The sequence below is a fragment of the Colletes gigas genome, unplaced genomic scaffold, assembly GCF_013123115.1.
Source record: "Colletes gigas isolate AHSC1104 unplaced genomic scaffold, ASM1312311v1 Colletes_gigas_Sc00013, whole genome shotgun sequence".
NCBI lineage: Eukaryota > Metazoa > Arthropoda > Insecta > Hymenoptera > Colletidae > Colletes > Colletes gigas.
The window spans coordinates 5,168,264-5,188,347 of NW_025106642.1; the positions used below are offsets into that span (position 1 = coordinate 5,168,264).

At 41.2% G+C, this 20,084-nt stretch overlaps 1 protein-coding gene across 1 annotated transcript in view; it reads left to right on the top strand.

Moving 5' to 3' along the window:
• LOC122399487 (FH1/FH2 domain-containing protein 3) overlaps positions 1 to 20,084 on the top strand; it is a 250,892-nt gene that overhangs the window by 168,352 nt on the left and 62,456 nt on the right. The window contains exons 3-4 of the mRNA XM_043400189.1: positions 2,381 to 2,439; positions 19,801 to 19,868. Coding sequence (XP_043256124.1) covers positions 2,381 to 2,439; positions 19,801 to 19,868 — 127 coding nt within the window. The remainder of the gene's footprint in view (positions 1 to 2,380; positions 2,440 to 19,800; positions 19,869 to 20,084) is intronic.

Here is a 20,084-nt window from a genome sequence, read left to right on the forward strand (position 1 = left end):
TTTCGCCAGTTACCCCCCCTTCTGCCCTCGCTGTGATGCGATTCCAGAATCGCTTAAAACTTGGTAATATTTTTCAATCGCAATAACAAACTTCATAATTCCCGTATTAACGTCGCGCCTTTAATCTTCCACGGGCCGACGGGTCCCGGTGACGTCGAATTATTCGAAAGTTTGATGGCGTCGGGACGTCGCGCGCCCTTCTGGACGGAACGACGCGGATGACTTGGCGCGATTTTCGATTTACCGCGCCGGGCGGCGGTCTCGTTTGACGGTGTTGCGAACGAGCGACGGGAAATGAGTCGTGGAAATGAAGTTTATGGAACGAATTTAAGTGATTTCAAGTTTCGCGTCGCGGGAATTGGTTTGACGTTTGTGTTCCACCGACGGAACTCGTTCTGTGTTCTGCTTGGGTTCTTGGAAATAATGGACGTGCTCCAACGTTTGAAAATAGCGACCAGCAAAGTCGAATTCTATTAGTTTCGTCGCGTGTGGAACTCAAAGTTGTGTTCGAAAGAGTACTGTGAGATTTGATGCAGTTTGAAAGTGTCTCACATTGCATAGGTTGGATATAAAAAACACTGCTCAGAAAGCTTAGAATCTGATAGAAAAGAGTCGCTCTTCGTGGGATTCGATACATAAACTCAGACACGTAGAAGCATCTACAGACGATCTCAAACACTTCGAAACACACTATTCTAGGTTGTGATAATACTCGATACAGATCATTCTGGATTCATTGTACCGATACCGTCCGTGATTTACGGTACATTATACAGGTAGCCTTCTAGTGGTGCAATCTGATAAGAAGTTCGGATCTAGTGGTTTTGGCGCCTCCGTGAGTTTCAAGTGTCTCGAAAGTCTCGAAGGGCTTCAGAGATTCCGAGAATTTCGGGGATTTCAGGTCGGACCCAGTGATCTAGAGCAGTTCCAAACATCTCGAGGATCTTAAACGATTCCCAGGAGTTTCAGGGGCTACAGATGATGTAGATTTCTCGAAATACCTGAAACTCGTGAAACGTCCCAACATCTTAGAAACCTCTAAATTGGAGGCTGTTATCCGATTGCGCGGATGCAGAGTTACTTATTCGTGTCCTATTAGTGTTGTTGATGTCTTGATAAATATCTGGGAAAAAGAAATGTTCACAACAATTTCGAATGATTTTGCGATTGGTGCATTATCGATAGCTAAGGATTGGGCTCTTCCACTTATCATGCAACAGATCCTTTAAAATGGCAATTGTTTTATAGTGTAATAAGTTTAGAATTACATGAAGATATTAAACCTGTTGACCTGTTGAAAAACCGATCCCTTACGGATTTTCACCGATTTTAAATACCTATTTTTCACCACAACGTCACGAAGCTTTGGCATTTAATTTCTGAATATAATTACTTAAAAACAAAATTTTTTTAAAAATCGATTTTCTGACTGCCTGGTCCCCTTAAGGGTTAAACGTTTAGCCGTTCCTCGACAGAACGTCACACGCGTAATTCGTAATTCGTAATTTTTGCACGGCAGCGTAAACGTCGTGGGCCGAGGCAACCGATTTCTCATCTCGACCCGAGCATTTCACGAAGACACACAATCGCGTTTAATCGCGGATCGATCTGCTCTCGCGGGATGTTCTTACGCGCGGCGGGGACCCTGTTGCTCGCGCTAGCACGTGTGGGAAAAGCAGGAACGCGCAATCGTGCTCGGTCTCGCTCGTTTAACGAGCGGAAACATTATTAACGCGCGTACGTACCCGACTTTTTCGCCCCGGATGCGTTTGACGCTCGGTGCGCCGCTGCGTCCTCGCGTCTTCTTCTTCCTCCTCTGTCCCGCGACCGTGTGTTCCTACCTTCTTCTCCCCCTCTTCTCCGTGTGTGTGTGTGTGTGTTTTTTTCTCTCTCTCCGCTGACTCTGAAATCCATTGTCTACGCGGTCGCCGTAGTTTCTCAGGGACGCGTGGCGTGGGAAGGTTCGCAGGGCCTTAAAGTTCGCGACTAGCCAAGGTGCGCGGCGCGGATTCCGTAGCAGGGAGCCACTTTAACCCAATTCGTATCGAATCGTGCTCCGTGCACACGGACGGGCAAAAACACGCACGCACACACGGCTGGCGGCGTTGTGCAAGCGCTCACGCAGACCAATTAAGTAATTACCCGAGCAGCAGGCTCGATTAATTCGCGGCCACGAATAATTAGCGGCCGTCTATGGTGTAAGAAATAATTACGCGGTTGCGTCGTCGCGATGCTTTTCCATCCGTGGCCTCCCCCGCCCCCCGCTCGTCCCTCGAATGCTTAACCCAATTTTCTACAGCCACCGGTTGGCTTCCGTCGATTCTGCTCCCGCTGGCAGCAAATGATGTTCGCTGATTTCGTTCTTTCTTTTCTGTTTCAGCCGAAAGAACTCGATCGTTCTCAGGACCCAGCTGTCCGTGAGGGTGCACACCATCATAGGTGAGTATCGGATCGTTGATTCGAATCTAACCGCCCGGGCCTCTCACGATCCACTTCGACGTATCGTCTGACACGACGATTCCTCGACCCCCAGCCGGCATCGTTGGGTCAAATCTACTTCTTACCGCCACGTTTCCAACGATGCACGCCCCAAGAATTCCTCTCGTCGCGCGGCCCCTGTATCGTTCACTCGATCTGCGATCCCCGCTAGTCGAGTTTCCCTTGGCTCTTTTGCTATCGAACGATGATGTGTTCATCTTTTCGATGGGGTTGGTACGTAATGACACACAGTGATTTGCACGGAAAAGCTGTCAAAATTATTTTCACCACTTCGATGCAACGAATTGCATTTAAAAATGACACAGTAATTGTGTGATATAATTTAATTAGAAAATGAATGGGAAGAAAAAAATATTTCATTATTACGAGGCATAATAAAACATGAAATACTTAATTAGTATCACTACATAAAATATGAGGCTTCGGTATATTTTTTATTACCAGCCTTTATGAATTTATGAAATATAGTTTCAATATTCCCCTCGAAAACACAATCTTGTATTTTTTATTTTACTTTGATGATTTTTTTATGAACAAATGACCTCGGGAATGAAACCAATTAGCCAGGACAAAAAGAGGTAAAATCTTTTCTCTTTTATTTATTTATTTTATTTTATATATGCAAAACATTGTAACAAGGGTCCCTAGAATGAAATAGTAATGTAAATATGTGTATAATAATAAAATGTAGGACGGCGACTATATGGTGACATACGAGAGCAAAGGGTTAATTCTTGAGTCTTCGATTGAGTTTTCGTAATTTATGGTCGTATTGAAAGTCTACTTAAAACAAAGTTACGCTATTTTAAGTTGTAATTTTTGTTTAAATGAAAACATCAGGTCATCGATACTTTGCATACCAATTAATTTGCAACTCTGCTCTATACAAAAATATATTAAGGTAGTTTAGTTAAGTGGTAAGTTTGAAACCCACTATAGTATTCCAGAGTTAATACTGTATGCAACTGCATATGGCAACCATTTCTTCAGAGCTTACCATATATCGTCTCCTTTAAAGCATTTCGCCATTATTCAAATAAAATTTGACGAATTTGTAACATTTGATTAAAATTGCAATTTCACGTTAGCTACAATTCCATCGTCGAAACATTGCCAGAAATGAGATTTTGCGAAAATTAGTTTGTTCCAAATCCCATCAAATTCTGTTATCCACCGTCCAGAATAATAATTATCATAGTTATCAAAATACGTTCGAGGTTTCTGAATAGCAATCGCGCGAAATAAAATTATTCGGTTATTATAATAGTAATATAGATACTAATTAAAAATTTTTGGTATTAATGCGAGCAGTTGGCGATGACAGGCTAATTAAAAATATCGAATAACATTAATTAGAGGTCGTCGCCGGGGTTCTGGAAACGATTTTCGTGCGGCGTATAATTAATCTAATTAAAGTTTTCTTTTCGAATTAAATATTCATTTCACTATGAATATTCAATATAGAACGTCGGAAACGGCGGTTATACTTGCTCGAAACAAAACTATTGAATTACAAATTAACTCGGCAACAGCGGCGCTCGAAGCCTCGAGTTGCAAAAGTGTTTCTGCTATCGTTTAATTGAGTGTCATCGAATCGGTACGATTTTCAAAAATTCCATGTTTCGTTTCATCGTGAAACGTTGCCGTAGGCTGAAAGGAGGAGGAAAGAAGACTACCGCGTATCAAAGACGAGTCACGGTTTCAACGTGGAAAAAAAGCTTTAATGTAGAATTAGTGTTCGCGATAATTCTTTCGATGAAAACGTCGCATGGAGTAATGATCACTGTATAAAGTGCAGAACAGTGTAGCCGCGACAAAAATCGATCTAGTGGTTCGCTAAGGAGCCATAGGCCATTAATCACCGTGACGGGTGATGGTTAACGGCGCGATGCCTAATAAAAACTGTACCCGTTGACCGCGAAGCAGTTTGTTTTTCATCGATTCAGCGACCGAATTTAGGTCTACGAAGGCGGATCTTGTTCCGTATTAACGGCGGGAGATTTCGTTTAACCCTAGAAAAACTAATCCACGTGCCGTTACGTTAATGACCAAGGAATAGGAAGGGGTAAATGAAGGCTCTTCGAGCCCACCAACGTTATAATTGCCTTCGAAAAACGACCTTTAAGAAACGAGTATTCTATGAGCGATGGTAGCTTTGCATGTTAGAAAAGAACCAATTCGACCAATACACGTAAATTTTAGTTTGTGAAATACTTGTAATTAGTACGAGTCCGTACGAACATAGTCTTCAACGTTATTAACCCTAGTTTTCGAACAGAAGTGGTAGTTTGAAGTACAAGAATTATCGAAAGATGATAAAATAATTTCCTCCGTTTCTTGGACACACAGAGGATAGAAGAATATAAATGCCCTATTTGACCAGCTTCTCGAGTTCTAGCCATTTTTGTACTCCATCGATTCTCAAGTACAAACCGAGTATAACTGATTCTACTAAACTGTTTATACATAATGCTCGACCACTCCTTATTTTTCTTAATGAGAGATCAACAAGTCAATCTTATGCCAATTTCCTGAGTAACTAATTGCATCAATTATTGAAAGAGGTCTTATTAGGCATTGCACGTCGCATGTGATTTATGCATGACGTTGTGCTATTCTATCTTAGCCGAGCGGTCTGACAGTTCATGAACGATTTCCTAACTGACGGATAGTCTAATCTACTCGTTCTCGTGATCTAAATCTGTCAAATTTGTTATTTCTAGCTCATTAGAATTGTTTATTCAAATTCGTTAGAAAACTTTCTGGTGTCATTTTTACGAATTTCGTCAAATTGCAGACGTCCAAGGTTTCAAAAGACATAAACAAAATTCTTTATCCAGATTCCTGAAAAATTCCCTCTTTAAGAGAAAATTAGATACAGCTAATATTGGAATAAAGGGTCAGTTGCCCTAATATGGAATACGTTCCTAATTTAGAACACCGCAATGTTAAAGCAATTATCGCAGTATTGATTACGATTGTCATTTCTTAAGAAAATATCGCAGTCTGAGTTTTTGATCTAATATTATATATAATAAGGTAAATGCATCAGCTTTGTGTTGGCTCGATTATTTCTTCAAATATAAATATAATATTGCATATTATGAACACTATGAGCCTAATATGGAAAATGAGGACCTCAGTAAAATAAGTAAACATTTCCCAAACCGTTATTATAATTTAAACTTGACTTTCGCCAGTCAAAAGAGCATAAAATGTCCTATAAATTCATAATATTTAACTTTTTATGAAAAGTGTTCCATATCAGGGCAACTGACCCTACGTAAAATGTTAAATATAAAAATATCCAGAGAACAGTTTGGTTTTAAAATTACCCGACTGTTAGAGTGGACCCCTCCTTGGTCTTTCTAGGGTTAATTTGCGTACGGCGAAAAGTGGGTCGTCGAAGGTCGATGGCCACTTAACAATACACCTTGTTGTGAACGCACGGTAATTGGAAAAGCGGTTACGTCACGACGTCCTCGTCCCCTCCGGAATTACCAATTTCATCGAGCAATTAAACCGACGCACTCAAACGGCGGACAATATTTTTGCGGTCCCGGTTGCAATTATCCCCGGGAGTCCTCGAGCGTCGAAAGCCTCGAACCTCGAAGACGTCGCTCGCTCGGAACGGCTTTCCTCGAGGCGGTCGGCCCCGTTAAATCAGAATATTACGGGAAAATTGAATCGCGGGTGGTTGGGGCACGGCACGCGACGTGATTTTCCACGAAATCGTCGCGAAAATGGGCTGGTCGTTTTTCCCCTGTCGACGAAAATGTAACGGCCACTCACGCGGCGAAACACTCGCCGCCTTTTTCTGATAAAAAGAGATTGATCGCCGCGCGGCGATAAAGAGTACCGGGCGAAACATCTTATTTTGTCAATCCCGCGATAGCAGGGAAGATAGAGGAGGGGGGAGAGATTCGATGACGCAAAAAGTAATAAATGATCCGTCGTGTTAGGGGTTGTTCGCCCCCACGAGTCTTTCCAAAGGGAGGCGCGATTTCGACGGGAGAGTTATCGATGTTTATTCTTTTCCCGAAGAGATTCTGTCGTCGAGACGTGAAATTTGTTTTTCTTTGTCCGGGCCATCGAGTTCCCCCGATCGCTGGAACATAATCTGCTTTCGCAAACGAAATTCGGTTAAGCAGATTCCGCTCTCGGGAAAATTTAAGACACAATGGTGGATTATTCTCCTCGTTGCTCCGTTCCTTTATTTAACAGGATGGTGCCCCTGTTGGCCAACGTATGTAGTCCGTACGAAACGCTGATGCCCGATAAAAAGTTCCGGCGTGAATTTTATCGCGACGCGTTCGTTGTTTCGGTCGCGAGCGTGACTGCGTCGCTTTCGTGCCCCGTAATACACCGTAGTCTGTTGCTTGCACAAGTGTAACTGATCTAACTAACTGTAATCGCGATTGTCCTCGTATTGGAGGGAGTTCAATCTCGTTGCATCGCGCGTGTGCATCCGCGAAATTAAACTCCCGTCGAGCGAACGTGCGACGATTTCCAAACTTTCGAACTTGAAAATTGCTTTTAAATAACCAGTGTACTTTTCCTCGGTGATATTGTAATCACCAAAATCAGTTGGGATTTGTTATTTTCAAATTTTTTAGTAAGCTTAAAATAGTAAACATTTTCTTGCACCCTCTTTAGATTATAAAATTTTTAAGGGTTGAATTCCTTTTCTATTTCAGAGAACACTGCCTTAAATTGGGTTTCAAGAGTATTGTGTTTTTGTTTTTCGATTAAAAATACCAGCAATGTCGCTGGGAATTATCCACTGCATTTGGCGTTGTTACAAAAATGTCGATATAAACGGTCCTTGATATTTAATGTTAATTGCCATGTTAAATACGTCTATACACGTAGAATGTCAATGCACTACTTATTGTTAGAGATCCACGATAAGGAAAAGGTTATTCGTTTGGTATTGCTACATTGGTGAAGATCTTTAGAGTCGCCACGAAAACGTTGAGGTGGAATTTAAATGTTTCACGAGGTCCGTTGACACGTAAAGAATGTAATTTAACCAGAGATTTTCCCTTCTTAAAAGAGATTGCAAGAACGATAGTAATTATGCATATGGTAAATTGTGCGATAGAGTGCACGAGCTCGGCTTGTTATTACGTCTGGAATCGGCCGTCGAGTTGCCTCTAATTACATATGCGTCCGCCGAGAAAAGTCAAGCAGATGACAAGTAATTAAAACCGATTAAGCTGTTGTATAATATGTCGTCGCCACACTTACGAACTTTCGCGAAGGGGATGATGAGCAAAATGGCACTGTCGCTGATGGCCAAGGGAAAAGATACGAATAACTTATTAATATACATATAACCACACGAATTAAACGCACGTTTTCGATAATTATATTACAGCAAAATAAATTGTAGACTGGAGAACGAATTTCAAAAATTCCTTTCGAGGAGCCCCATTTTTCTTCTTTAAATCTTTAATCATTTTATTTCCCTGAGCATCTTGAAAATTAATTTTTCCAATTACGTAATGGGAAATTTAATATTCCGCAGTGGGTGTCAAAGTGTTAAATTGCCAACTTATTAAAAAATAATGCAAGATTGACAAAGATCGGTGGCTGCTTCGACGCGGAACAGCTTTCGAGCGGTCGACGTTCCTCTCCGGGCAAATCGAACACGAAATCCGTTCGTCTGGCCCTTCGCAGAATTCACCTGCGGGCCATAGCCGTTCATTGAACCCCGCGAAGATGGTGGAGGAGATGATCGAAGGTCCAGAAAAAAGAACAGGACGTAAAGGGCCGGAGGTAGGCGCGGAGGCCGATGTGGACCGTGCCGTTTTACATATTTTAACGGTTCTTCGTGTACCTCTGTCCTCGCGAAATCTTCCGGTCCTTCGTTCCGCTTATTCCGTATATTTTTCCGCTCGTAGCTTCCTCGCTGCGTTTATATTTTATCGGAAGATTGCTTTTTCCCCTCTTCAACCAGCGAATTATCAGACGGGCGATCGGATAATTTCGCATCGAAATGTCGATTTCCCTTCTTTTACCTTTCCTGAAAGATTCCATCGATAACGAAGATATTAAAAAACTGTGTGCAGAATGTCTGAAAAGTTGATTTAAAATTTTAAATTTACGGTATAAGAGTTGTCGACCAAATCCTTTTGTCGTTATTATTTGAAGGAATTTTCCATTTTATTTTTGATTTCGTGATATTCGTAATTATTGTTCAAACGAAAAGTGGAGACTCCTGATTCTCTCTTTTATCCATTGTCCTCGAATTTCCGAAGATCAACCTGCAACGATTGAAGCTTGAAATTACCCATTGTCTGGTCTCCGCACACGCGGTGATCGAATATCCAAGAATCTCCATTTATGATGTTCAGCAGGTCGTAAAGTTAGGACCGAAGCGTGAAGGTCTTCGAGACTATTTGCCTCCTTAATTTGCGACGCAACGTTGATTTTTTACGCGCGAGCAGATTAAATCGCGATCCCCACGCTCGCCGGCTCCGTCTCGGGTCGATACTTAAATTTTCCATTCGTTCTTTAACTGTTTTTGTTTACGAATTCGAAGTTTCCCCCGAGCAACGAGTTCTAACGTCAGGTTTACCTTCGAAGTTTGGAAGTTTTGCCTCCCGGGTGTTTAGTCTGTCGGTTCTTTCGTATTTGAATTTACTTTCCTTGGAAAATCATCGATGTTTACGCCTTTGTTATCGGCAAACGTACATAGAGTTTCCCGAAGGGAAGTTCTCTTGCTGTTAAAATTGTTTTACTTCCAATCAAGGAACAACGTTGTATCTCACGCAGTTTACAAACTTAATTTTGAATTCCCCGGTGTGCTTGCACCTTGACTGTTTCTCATATTCTCAGAGGCGTATTATTTGTACACGCGACTGTACGATTCATTCGGGATTTAATTTAGGCAACGATTAAAAGAGATTTTTTTTATGATCATTTTATATATTTACTTATCTTGAATGGTTAATTGAAAAATATGATCCATTTTTGTGCCTTTTCATTAACACATAGGAAAGAAATATTCTATCTATATTTTAATATATTTATTTAATCCAACGTTTCGATCTCACTATTTTTCTGTTATACAAATTTCTACATTTATTGATACTCTATTGATATTCTAATTAAAGTTATTTTTCTTTTATATTTTCTTTTTTTTTTTAAGATACGTGTTACATTCCTCTAAAGAGAGCTGAAAGCTAGGATCGAAACGTATTCAAATATATTCATTGCTGCAAAAGGAAGAATGTCTTCTAACTAAAATAATAAAATGTTTATTCGATCAATCGTTACGTCATCGCGTGGGAAAAGTCGGGAGGCACGCATAACGGATAAATTCGCCTCGCGGGATAACGATTCGCCCGTTTTAATTTCGCCTCGGAGCGACGCCAGTTCCGCCCGTGCGATTCTCGATTCCGTTATTAGTAATATGCTCGTTAATAAACGTTCCGCGCGACTCAGCCTGTCGGGCAAGGCCACAGAATTTCCGCGCGTCCTCCAAATTTCGTGGGCAAACGTTACGCGAACGCGAACGACCAGACATCAGGCCGTGCCACGCGAGATCGTCGATAATCGACCAGATAAATATTGATCGCGATTAAATTATCCGAACTAATAGAGAGAAACATGGGTTAACGATAGTTGCATAAATTTCTTTCTAATTTATTGCACCACGACGTGGAGTGAAATTTAATTTTTCGAAAATCTCTGTTTTGTTGCAACGGGATTTTCACGCGGTAAGAACGAATATTTTTCGTTTAACGTTTCCAGAGCAAGGCGCAGCGGTTTTGCACGCATCGCGCGACACGCGGAATCGGATTTCGCGCACCCTCAGCATCCGCAGTCGAGTTCGTTCGGCCTTGTAATAGATTCCACCTTACGCGTTTCCTTCGTGTACTTCCAGATAGACGAGTGTCGCCACGTGTGTCGAAAATGTTTGCGTCGATCAGACAAATACCCTACATCCTGGGAAGAGAATGATCCTGAAAATTCTGGTCTCGAAATAAGATCTAAAATCTCTTAATTATATACGTATCCCCTCGTGTACTTTAACTTTCCTCAATATTTTTGCAATCAGGATATTCAATTTATTTATCCTACTTCCCATCGGTATCTCTTACGATCTTTCTTACTTCGTTCAGTCTTTCCGAAACGAATTTTCATAATTTATCCCCGTCTTCCTTTAAACAGTTTCCTGTTACTTCGAGCGAGCTTCAAATTTTCTGAAAACGTTTTCCACAACCTGTTTGCGTCTACTTTCCATTACCGTGTCGTTACAGAACATTGGGAGAATCTCTCTGTCGTTGATTTTTCCGAAAAGTCTCGTAAACATCGCGTTTAGGATCGTTCGCTCCGAAGTCGGCTCGAACACGAAAATTATTGCACTTTGCAGCCGTACACGATTAATTAAAACCTTGCCTTCCCGTAATCACGGGCGTTGGTAACTGCATAGTCGTTTACGCGAGCAGCGATCATGCTGCGGCTCGAGATCACGCGAAGCGTAACGCAGCCGACACCTCGAGCTTTTGCGTGCGATTTTGTTTCGAGCGCCGCGGGCGGCTATCAGGGAATATTTTTTTTTTCATGCTGTTGCGTTGGTATCTTGCCACCTCCGACGGAAACTGTCCAATTAAAACTCGCCTTTCCTCATTAGGCGCCTCGCAGCTGAAGAAATTCTCGCTCCGGCGCGATTTCCGGGCCGCGCGTTAAAAACTATCCGACGCACGATGTTCGCCGAGTTATTTCCTGGCCGATTTTGTTCAAACGTGAAACATAAAAATGGTCAAACATGTACCGTGATATCGGTAATTTTGTTTAAAATGTGGCAGCCGCGCAGGTTAGTGGCGTTTTTTTGGGCCAGTAAAAGATCGAATGGAAATGTAATTTACATAATTTAGATCGATTCAAAAGCTGTGATAGCTTTAAACATTCGCAGAAAGTGTACTGTGGTGACAGTTCTCGCGTTGGCTAGCAGAGGGCTATGCTCTCGTCTCTCTCGCAAGTACTCGACCAACCATTCAATGCATCAGTGAGCAGAGACCCAGAACGAAATACTCCTCTCCCTTTCTACAATTCCTTAACAAAGATCGCCGTGAAATTAATTCTCAACATAGTGTACCAATTTCTAAGGATGGTTCTCGAGTCACGAAGAAACAGTTGAAAGGCTTGAAAAGCTCCACAGAGAGGGACCATTGTCTCCTCAATTTTCTATATTTTCGGTGTGGCAATATTTTCGAAACTGAATGAAAGAGGTTCCGCGGAGTTGCAGCGGCCGGTGTTACGAGTCGGTGAGCTTGCTCAACGTCGCGAACAGAGAGGAGGGACCAGCACGAGAGGGAAAAGAAGAGAGAGGCTTCTGCTTATATGGTCACTGATTACGAAGGGGCCAAGGGCCCGAGGGCCTTGGGACCGCTATTCTTAGAAGATGGGTCCTTTCGCCTCTCTCTTGCTCCCTCTCGTTGCTTCCGTATCGGACATTCTTGCTCGTCTCGCTCCCTCTCTCTCTCTCTCTGTCCCCACTACGTTTGATTCCGACTCTTTCGTCTTGTATAAGGCCCCTACAGCGATTCCTAATTACCTCTGCTCGCGTACGCCCCGTCTCTGTTTCGCTCTTTGCCTCCTCGCCTCTCGGCCGCAACAACCGGGCATGCATAATGCATTTAAAGATCGCGTGATAGCGGTCGATTATGCGGTCACGCGGGCCTCCTTTTCCGCGAAAGGTAGTCGCGAATTGGGTTCCGCAGACCGTGACTCGACGAGCAACAAGGGCGTGGCCGCGCGAACGAAAGAAACACGCGCCCGGTCGGATAACACCGCGCATGAATGAAAACGATATTCTTTTTCGCGGCCAAACGGTATGTTTCTACGGCGAGGCCGCCACGGCTACGGCCCTTTTGCGGCGGAGGCTGTTTGTACCCGCGTAGGTTCATTTGCATCTGCAACGGAGGGGGAGCGTCTCGCTCGCGGATCTCGTTTTTCGATGTTACGACGATGGGCCCGCGAAAGGATGCGCCAAAGGCAATTACTAGACTGGCTCCCGTTCGTACCAGTGCCTTCGTTTTCAACGGACAGAAGAAATTATGTCGAGAAAATAAATACAGCGATGATTCTTAAAATGAACCTCATGATTCGTAAGTTGAACGTTTCTATCTCTTCCAACCGAGGACATCCTCCTTGAAATCAGCGAAACTTAAAAGACGACATTACAAAATTTCAACCTTGGAACGATGTTCATTTTACGAATCATTACTGTACCTGGAAAAAAATTTATATACTGGTTTAAGAACTCCTAAATCTCGGGTATACAAATTTTTTAGAGGGGTGTTTAATGCTTTGAGACTTTCTTCAAATAACCTTTTGCGTGGCGAATTCAACGAATCGATATTAACGAGAACAACTTTGACGTAATTGAAACGAATACCACAGTTGTAAATTGTAGTCTCAGAGCCCAGTACTCGATTAACCGATAACCGAGAGACTCGCTACTATGTATTCCCGTGAATGTCAGTTACCGCGAAATGGAAAAATGAGAAAATCCGTCGGCGGGAATGTAAGTAGATAAGTAGCGAACTTAATCAGCCGGTTAGTAAGGAAGAGTCTCTTCTGTGAAATTGCTGATCGTTCGTTCATAGACCAGACGTCGATTGCCGCAAACAGGAGAACCGAGAAACACCGTGCAGACGCGGTCTTTAGCGGAAGATATTACTTAATAGTGGCTTAAGATTGCAGTCATCATCTGCTGCGCGGATACACCTTCCTTCCCGAACGACGCTCGTGAAATTACGTACGGATCGCTTTCTAATTCCGAACGAGCTACGTGCACGGTTTTCGTTTTCCGTACGAACTCGATCAAAACCACGCATTATCGTTCAAAGTTGAATTCAAATTCCGAAGGCATCCGTGGGTACTTCTACGTTGCAACGTACATTTTCAAAGTTCCAATCTCTGTTCGCTGATATGCAATTGCATTTCTTTTGACAAATTGCAAAATTCGTAGTTTGATTTCATTTCTACCTCTTTTAGACGAAGTAATATTTATACGTAAAGGTAATAAGATATACTAACTGTTTGGGTAACATAAAGCATTTTCTGTTAGAATGAGTAATAGCATCGTCGTATGCCATTGTTGTAGAAGCTATTGTTGCACCGATCGAAGCTGTAACATCGATTATTGCTTATTATTAGCCTGTATATTGTAATGCATTGTATATTGTCTATATGTTAAATTGTAGTCGTGAAATTATAAGTGCGCATTTATAGGAGATTCGTATGATTGCGTGTCGGTAATGGTATTAATGGTACCATAATGGCGGGGTTTGCTGTTCGAATCACGTACAACAATACTATATATTATTACTTTATTCTTATAATACAGAAAGCTTAAAGAAAATATATACATTTATATGTGAATGTATATCTTTATCTTCTGATGTGGTATCTTAGTTTCTGAATATCTCTAAAATTTATATTAGCTCTGTCGTAAATTCTGCAAAGTTATACACATCTTCAACAATTATTGACAACAAACTTGGCAATATAATTCTTAAAAGTAAAGAAAAATCTTTATTTATCTATCTTGATTTATAAATGCATCGATGTAGTATTCTACAAATCGATTTTTGTTCTGAAATCTAGGCGAAGAACGTCGAAAATAGTCTCTCTTTTTTACAAAATACGCTACAAATTTACAAAGAACACATTATGTTGTTTCTCCGTTTGAAATTAAAGAATTTATGGAACACCGTAACCACGTGGCTACGTAAATAAATTACGCGCGTTCGCTACCGTATTTTCGACAAGAATTCGCAGAAATTTCCGAGATCGAGGAACGCTCGGTCTCACGTATGTATATGCAAATCGCGAACATTTTTGCGGAGACCAATATTAATCCTCCATTTCTTCCTCTTTTGCAATCGAGTTCGACGTTCCGTTATTTTTTAACACATTCGGGAATATTCGACGGAACGTATGCTCGTCGATTACGCGCGGTTTGATATTATCTACGATGTGCATAATCGGCGACTAGCAGCGATAAATTGTCGAAATCGAAATCCTTGAACGTAGCGACGCGTCCTTGCGAATCGCGTCGACTCGCGAGTATGGAAATTAGCTCGTTTGGATAGTCGCCTGGGGGTTTCAGAAAAACACGAGACCTCAAGGTTCGTGGTCTACTTTTTCCTGGTCTTTTTGTTCAGCATTTTTTTCCAGTTTTAATCGTCTCTTAATTGACTGTATTATTCGTCTAAGTCTAGAGGATGTAATAAAGTACAATGCAAGTAATAAATAATTGACATTTAAGTTAATATAATATGCATTTAAATTTATATTGCGCGAAAGTCTGCAGTCTTACAGTCGTTCCATAGATTCGACGATAAGTTTTTGGTTGTTTTACGGTTTCCCCTCGCGCGTGACCAATCCCGGCGACGATTCGATTTATCGTAACGGAAGTCGAATATACATCTCGTTATTTTATCGTCATCATTTCGGTCCACGTACCGTACGATATATTCTGAGCAGAACGCTGAATCGACAATCATGAAATTTTTTCGGCCTTTTCGCAGTTAGTCGCGTCCACTTAATAATTTATAAAGTCATCGTCGATCGTTCGCATGCGTCGCCATGTGGCTTCCCGAAGACCAGTAAAATGAAAATGACATTCGTCTTTCGTCAAATTGCTTCTATACAGCGCATTACTATCGCGGATGAAATAAAATTCTCTCGCAAGAAATAAAAGGCATTTCGAAGAACGGAAACGGTGGCTGTTTCTTCTGTCGCGCATATCTTGAATTTGATATCGAAAACGTTTTATGATTTCGTTTATCTTAATTACACGAACAGCTCACGGTTGATATAAAACAGATCTTAATTTCAAATCATTGAGCACGTTCAAGGTTCAAGATTAGTGGCCATGAAATTATACGTAATTAGAAATCGTATGGATTAACGGTTATAGAAATCGTTTTTGGGCAAATGCTATAATACTCTTTCTATCAGAATTTTTAATAATTCGCCATTGTGCATATTTAGAATTAATTAAAATTAGTTTGTAGCAGAGACTAAGATAAAAAGAAAGAGTCGATTTTAAGAATATTTTTTACCATTTTCGCGGACTGAAAGTAGGATCAAAACATATTCTTCAGGAGGACGTAAAAGAAGATGGATTTTTCCAAAGGCTTACAGCAGAATTCGCCAAATTCACGACGCGACAGCCGGAACGGACTCTGGTCCAGTTTCAGCACAATGTTCAATGAATTAGAAACGAAATTGTTCGCCTCCATTGACACCGTTACGAAGCAATTACCAACATTCAAAGGGCTCGATGCTCGATCGAGCGTGTATTCAGAAGCACGATCGGAACTCCTCTATCGATGTGTCGCGTAAAATTGACTCCGGACGGTTTCCGGTTTTCTTTCCCTTATTTAACGACGCGACGTTTCGCGCGCACTTCTTCGAGTTCCCGGCGATAATGCATTTTCCGATTTTTCGCTGGGCGAATGTCGAGTAACGGTCCGTCTATCTTTCTCCTGCGCCCTGTTCTCCGTTTCTCTCCTTCTCTGAATTTCCAGCAGGCTGGAAAATCTCGACGCGACCGCTGAGCCTCGGGAAATTGAATTTAGTGCGCCGCTGGTGAAATGGAATTCAATTATTAGTAATACAGTCGAGCCGCGATTGAAAAAGAATGATAGAACGAGGGAAAGAAAGAAAGAGAGAGAGACGGATGGAACAGAAACCGGGAGGAAAGGGACCGGGAATAATAGAAGCGTAACGGTGAATGCCAACCGACGAAAATTCGTCGTGTAAAATTAATCGCGGACTTAATTACCGGTTTTCCTCTAATTAGCGCCGATAAATGATCTTAGCGGAGAAAAATGGGACGGAGAGTTATTATCCCCCTATATGAAATCGTCGACTGTGGATTTCCTTACGAAATTCCAGATCATTTAAGCTGGATCGATCGGTGATTAACTTGAATCGACGTTCCTCGTATCCTCCCTCTCGGTTTTCTCGTACGAATACCTCGGACTCTTCAATCGTTAATTCGATCTGGAACGTTTATATTATTAGCGAATATATATTTACTAATTTCTAAATAATTTATCAAGTAACCAACGAATTGTACACTCTGTCTTTCGAACATCGATTTCAATTCTACTGCATATAAGAGTATTACAGAGTTTTAGTTGTACTTTTTTAGCATTTACAATCGTTTTAAAAGATGGAAAGCGTTCTCGGAAGTCTGGCGTGTAATGTAATCGGACGTAAAGTCTCGGCTGATAATTAACGAGTTCCTATGGCGGTGTCGACAAGGTCTAACGTCAGAAACAAAAGCAGTGCCAGTGCTTAGCTGTTCCTGATCTTCCTACGCCGAGCGAACTTCCGGGTGGCTTGTGGCTTGTTCGCTGCAGCAGCTTTGAACGCAGGCGGTTGAGGTACTTTCGAGACACCGTTAGAACGTAAGAAACCCGAGACAGTTCGTTTGACGATTTAACAAAAAGTCGTTAAACGATAGAGGGACGTCATCAGCGTCTAATGTGGGAGAGGAGGAAAGAGAATCGGACTGAAACTAACAATAAATAGACGTTTCTAGATAATGATGGGACCGATCTAATGGTATACTCGTTGATAAAAGTAGCACGTTCTCGTAGAGTATTCGGTAACGGCATCTGGAAACCTGCTGTCAAAAGTATTCTTCCATTCGTTGAAGATGAATGGTACGTTCGGACCATTTACCGAATGTTTCCATTCTTTGATGCATGCATGATTACCGTTGGTGCCATTCGGTACCATTATTGCGGCTGCAAATGAAATTGATTAGAAGAAAAGCGTATTTAAAGCCATCTACGTCATACCAGGAATTATCTCGTAATTGACGCTATTTATTTATGTGCAAATGTACCGGACTGTTAGTCATATTTCTTCAAGCTTCTCTAACATGCAAAAATATATAAAATTCAGTATACTTTTGGGATAAAGATTTTTATTTATGCCATTTGCAGAGTTGTAATATAATATAAAATTATATAAAAATTTCCTTATCACGATTAACAATCTTAATATTAATTGCTTTTAAATTCTTAGATTTCTAGTCCAAATCGTGTGTTTCTTAAATGTCGATATCGAATATAGAACCTGCGCTCTGCCACCCTGTAACATCACGTTGAAATCGGAGGACAAGTTGAATCCTTCCTTTGTAAGCGCGATTTCACTTGGTTCACACAGCACGGATGTAGCGTACAGAGCCAGAGAATAGATCAATCTTGATCCTGCGCTAACTGATTTCCCGTTATTTTAAATTAATGATATAACGGTCGCGTTTCGTGTTTGTGCGATTTCTAGGATTCGGTTTTTGCGGTTCACCGATGACGTATTTGTATAATTAAGTATCCTATATTTGAACCGAATAATCTGAAAATAACAGCAAACCGTACTGTGACATTTCTGTAATGCATACTAGCCCGACTACGCTGCGACGTTATAATAAATTGAGAACTTTAATGGGAATGGGAATTTATCGAAACGACCAGGCGCATCTATTTTCTACGCTGTCGCTGGAGCAACTTACGATTTTTTTGCACTCAATAATATATTCTTCGATGATATTTCCGTTATACGAGAATAATTAAATATACCGTTTATGATCATAATTTTATTGACTAAACTCAGGTCGAAGAAAAATATGTTTCCAGTATCACGATTATCGAATTTCATAAGCGTAGACTGCATAATATTTTGTAATATTTGTGTTTTATATTGTGAGCTAAATTCAGCACATTGTAAGCAAATTATTGAACAATCGCTGTATACAAACGTCTAAGATACATTCGTTTCGCCGCAGGAATAACGAACGCGGTTAATTAAAGAAATTTATTACAAGAAACCCCAATTACTACGGGTTCGTGGTAGAAAATAATTTTTCTCCCGATAAGCATAAGTGCACTTTACGTTTGATGAGAGTAGTTCGTACAATGGGAGTAGTTCTCTTGATCTATAGGGAGAACATGCTCGATACCATCCAGCTTTTCTTCAAACACAATCCTTCTTGCAGGAGCTTCTTTCTTAATTGTGTTTGGAGTTTCAATTACGTCCCCGAAAACGGACGCCCTTTTGTTCTGCTTGGTATTTCACCCGTCAGTGTTATCACTTCCGCTGTGTATTCGAGAAAGAAAGAGAAAAGACTATTTTTATCAAAGTAGTCAACATTTTTTAACCCTTAAGTGGATTATTGGGGCTGCTACAGTTCTCCACAAGTTTAACTAATAATTGTTTTATATATGTTACTGTAATTATTTGAAAATTTATGTAATCCTCCATTGGGTCATTATTTTTTAAATGTTTTGAAGGAAAATTGATTTCCATTTAACAATTTGGTAAAAATCAACATTAAGTAAAAGAATTGAGATTGAGAGTTCACTGAAGGGTTAAATCAGTCTGGTAATGACGACAATTAAATTTATAAAGGTTGAGAATCTTTTAGTTTTCTGTTGGATGATATCCTTTTCTGGAATCTACCATGTAACCCCTTAACGCTCATATTTTTCGGGTCAACCAACAATGATCAGTTTTCTTTATTGGATTTCTTTCTAAAAATACGGTTTTTGTTAATTACAATGTTGTATCTAACGTGTAATTTCAAGAAAAACAAATATTATCATCCCTTAAACCGTTGAACTAAACAAATATTGTTTTCGAAGCAGTCAGACTCGGGCATGAACGTTAAGGGGTTAATACCTTTCTCAGATTTAAAATTCTAATCCTATGTATGTTTAGCTTAAAGACTCCCACTGTAAATTTTAAAATTCGTGGCTTCAAAAACGATTCATTTTAACACGTGTGAGTGACAGGACTTTTCACCATAGAACCAGCAGAATTAATTTCCAATCTGAAACGTCAAATTTTGAATAGGATTCCTGAATTTTAGCTGAGAAAATAGCTACTAAGAAAAATTTTTAATAACCGTGAAAATGATTGTGAACGCGTTAAAGGACCAGAGGTGACCAAAGTTGTAAAAATCATGGATTCAACAGTGGCCTGGCTCTCGTTTGCATCCTGGCTCATCGAGAGCAGTCCTCGTACATCCAGCGTGTAATCACCGCGGCGATAATAATGAAACCCAGCCATAAACGGGACCGTGTCTCGTTGGCGACGCGAACCTTGGAGTATCCTTGTTCGAAAAAGGCGCGAGGGAGGGATAGCTTAATAAAAAGGGGAGTCCGCTCGTCCGGGGTTCCATCGGACCCCGGGACCGAACAATGCGCCGCGGCCGTTTGGTATTATTATAATAAATGGTTGCGTGTTACTTGTCTGTTGCAGAAAAATTGCTGAACAGCGAGGGCCGCGAGCTGCGACGAGCTCTCTTCTCCCTCAAGCAGATCTTTCAGGTGAGTTTACAATTCGCGATACCTGCGGGATCCCGAGAGAAACGTGCGCGAACGGGACAACGATAGGAAGGCCACGATAGAGTGAATGATAGGAGGAGGGTCGGGGGGAAGGGTACCAGAGAGGATAGCATGAAGGAAAATGCCACGAGCGAGAGAGAGAAACAGAGGGTGAAAGAGTCAGAGACGGGGAAGAGGCTATTTTTACGCGAAGCTACT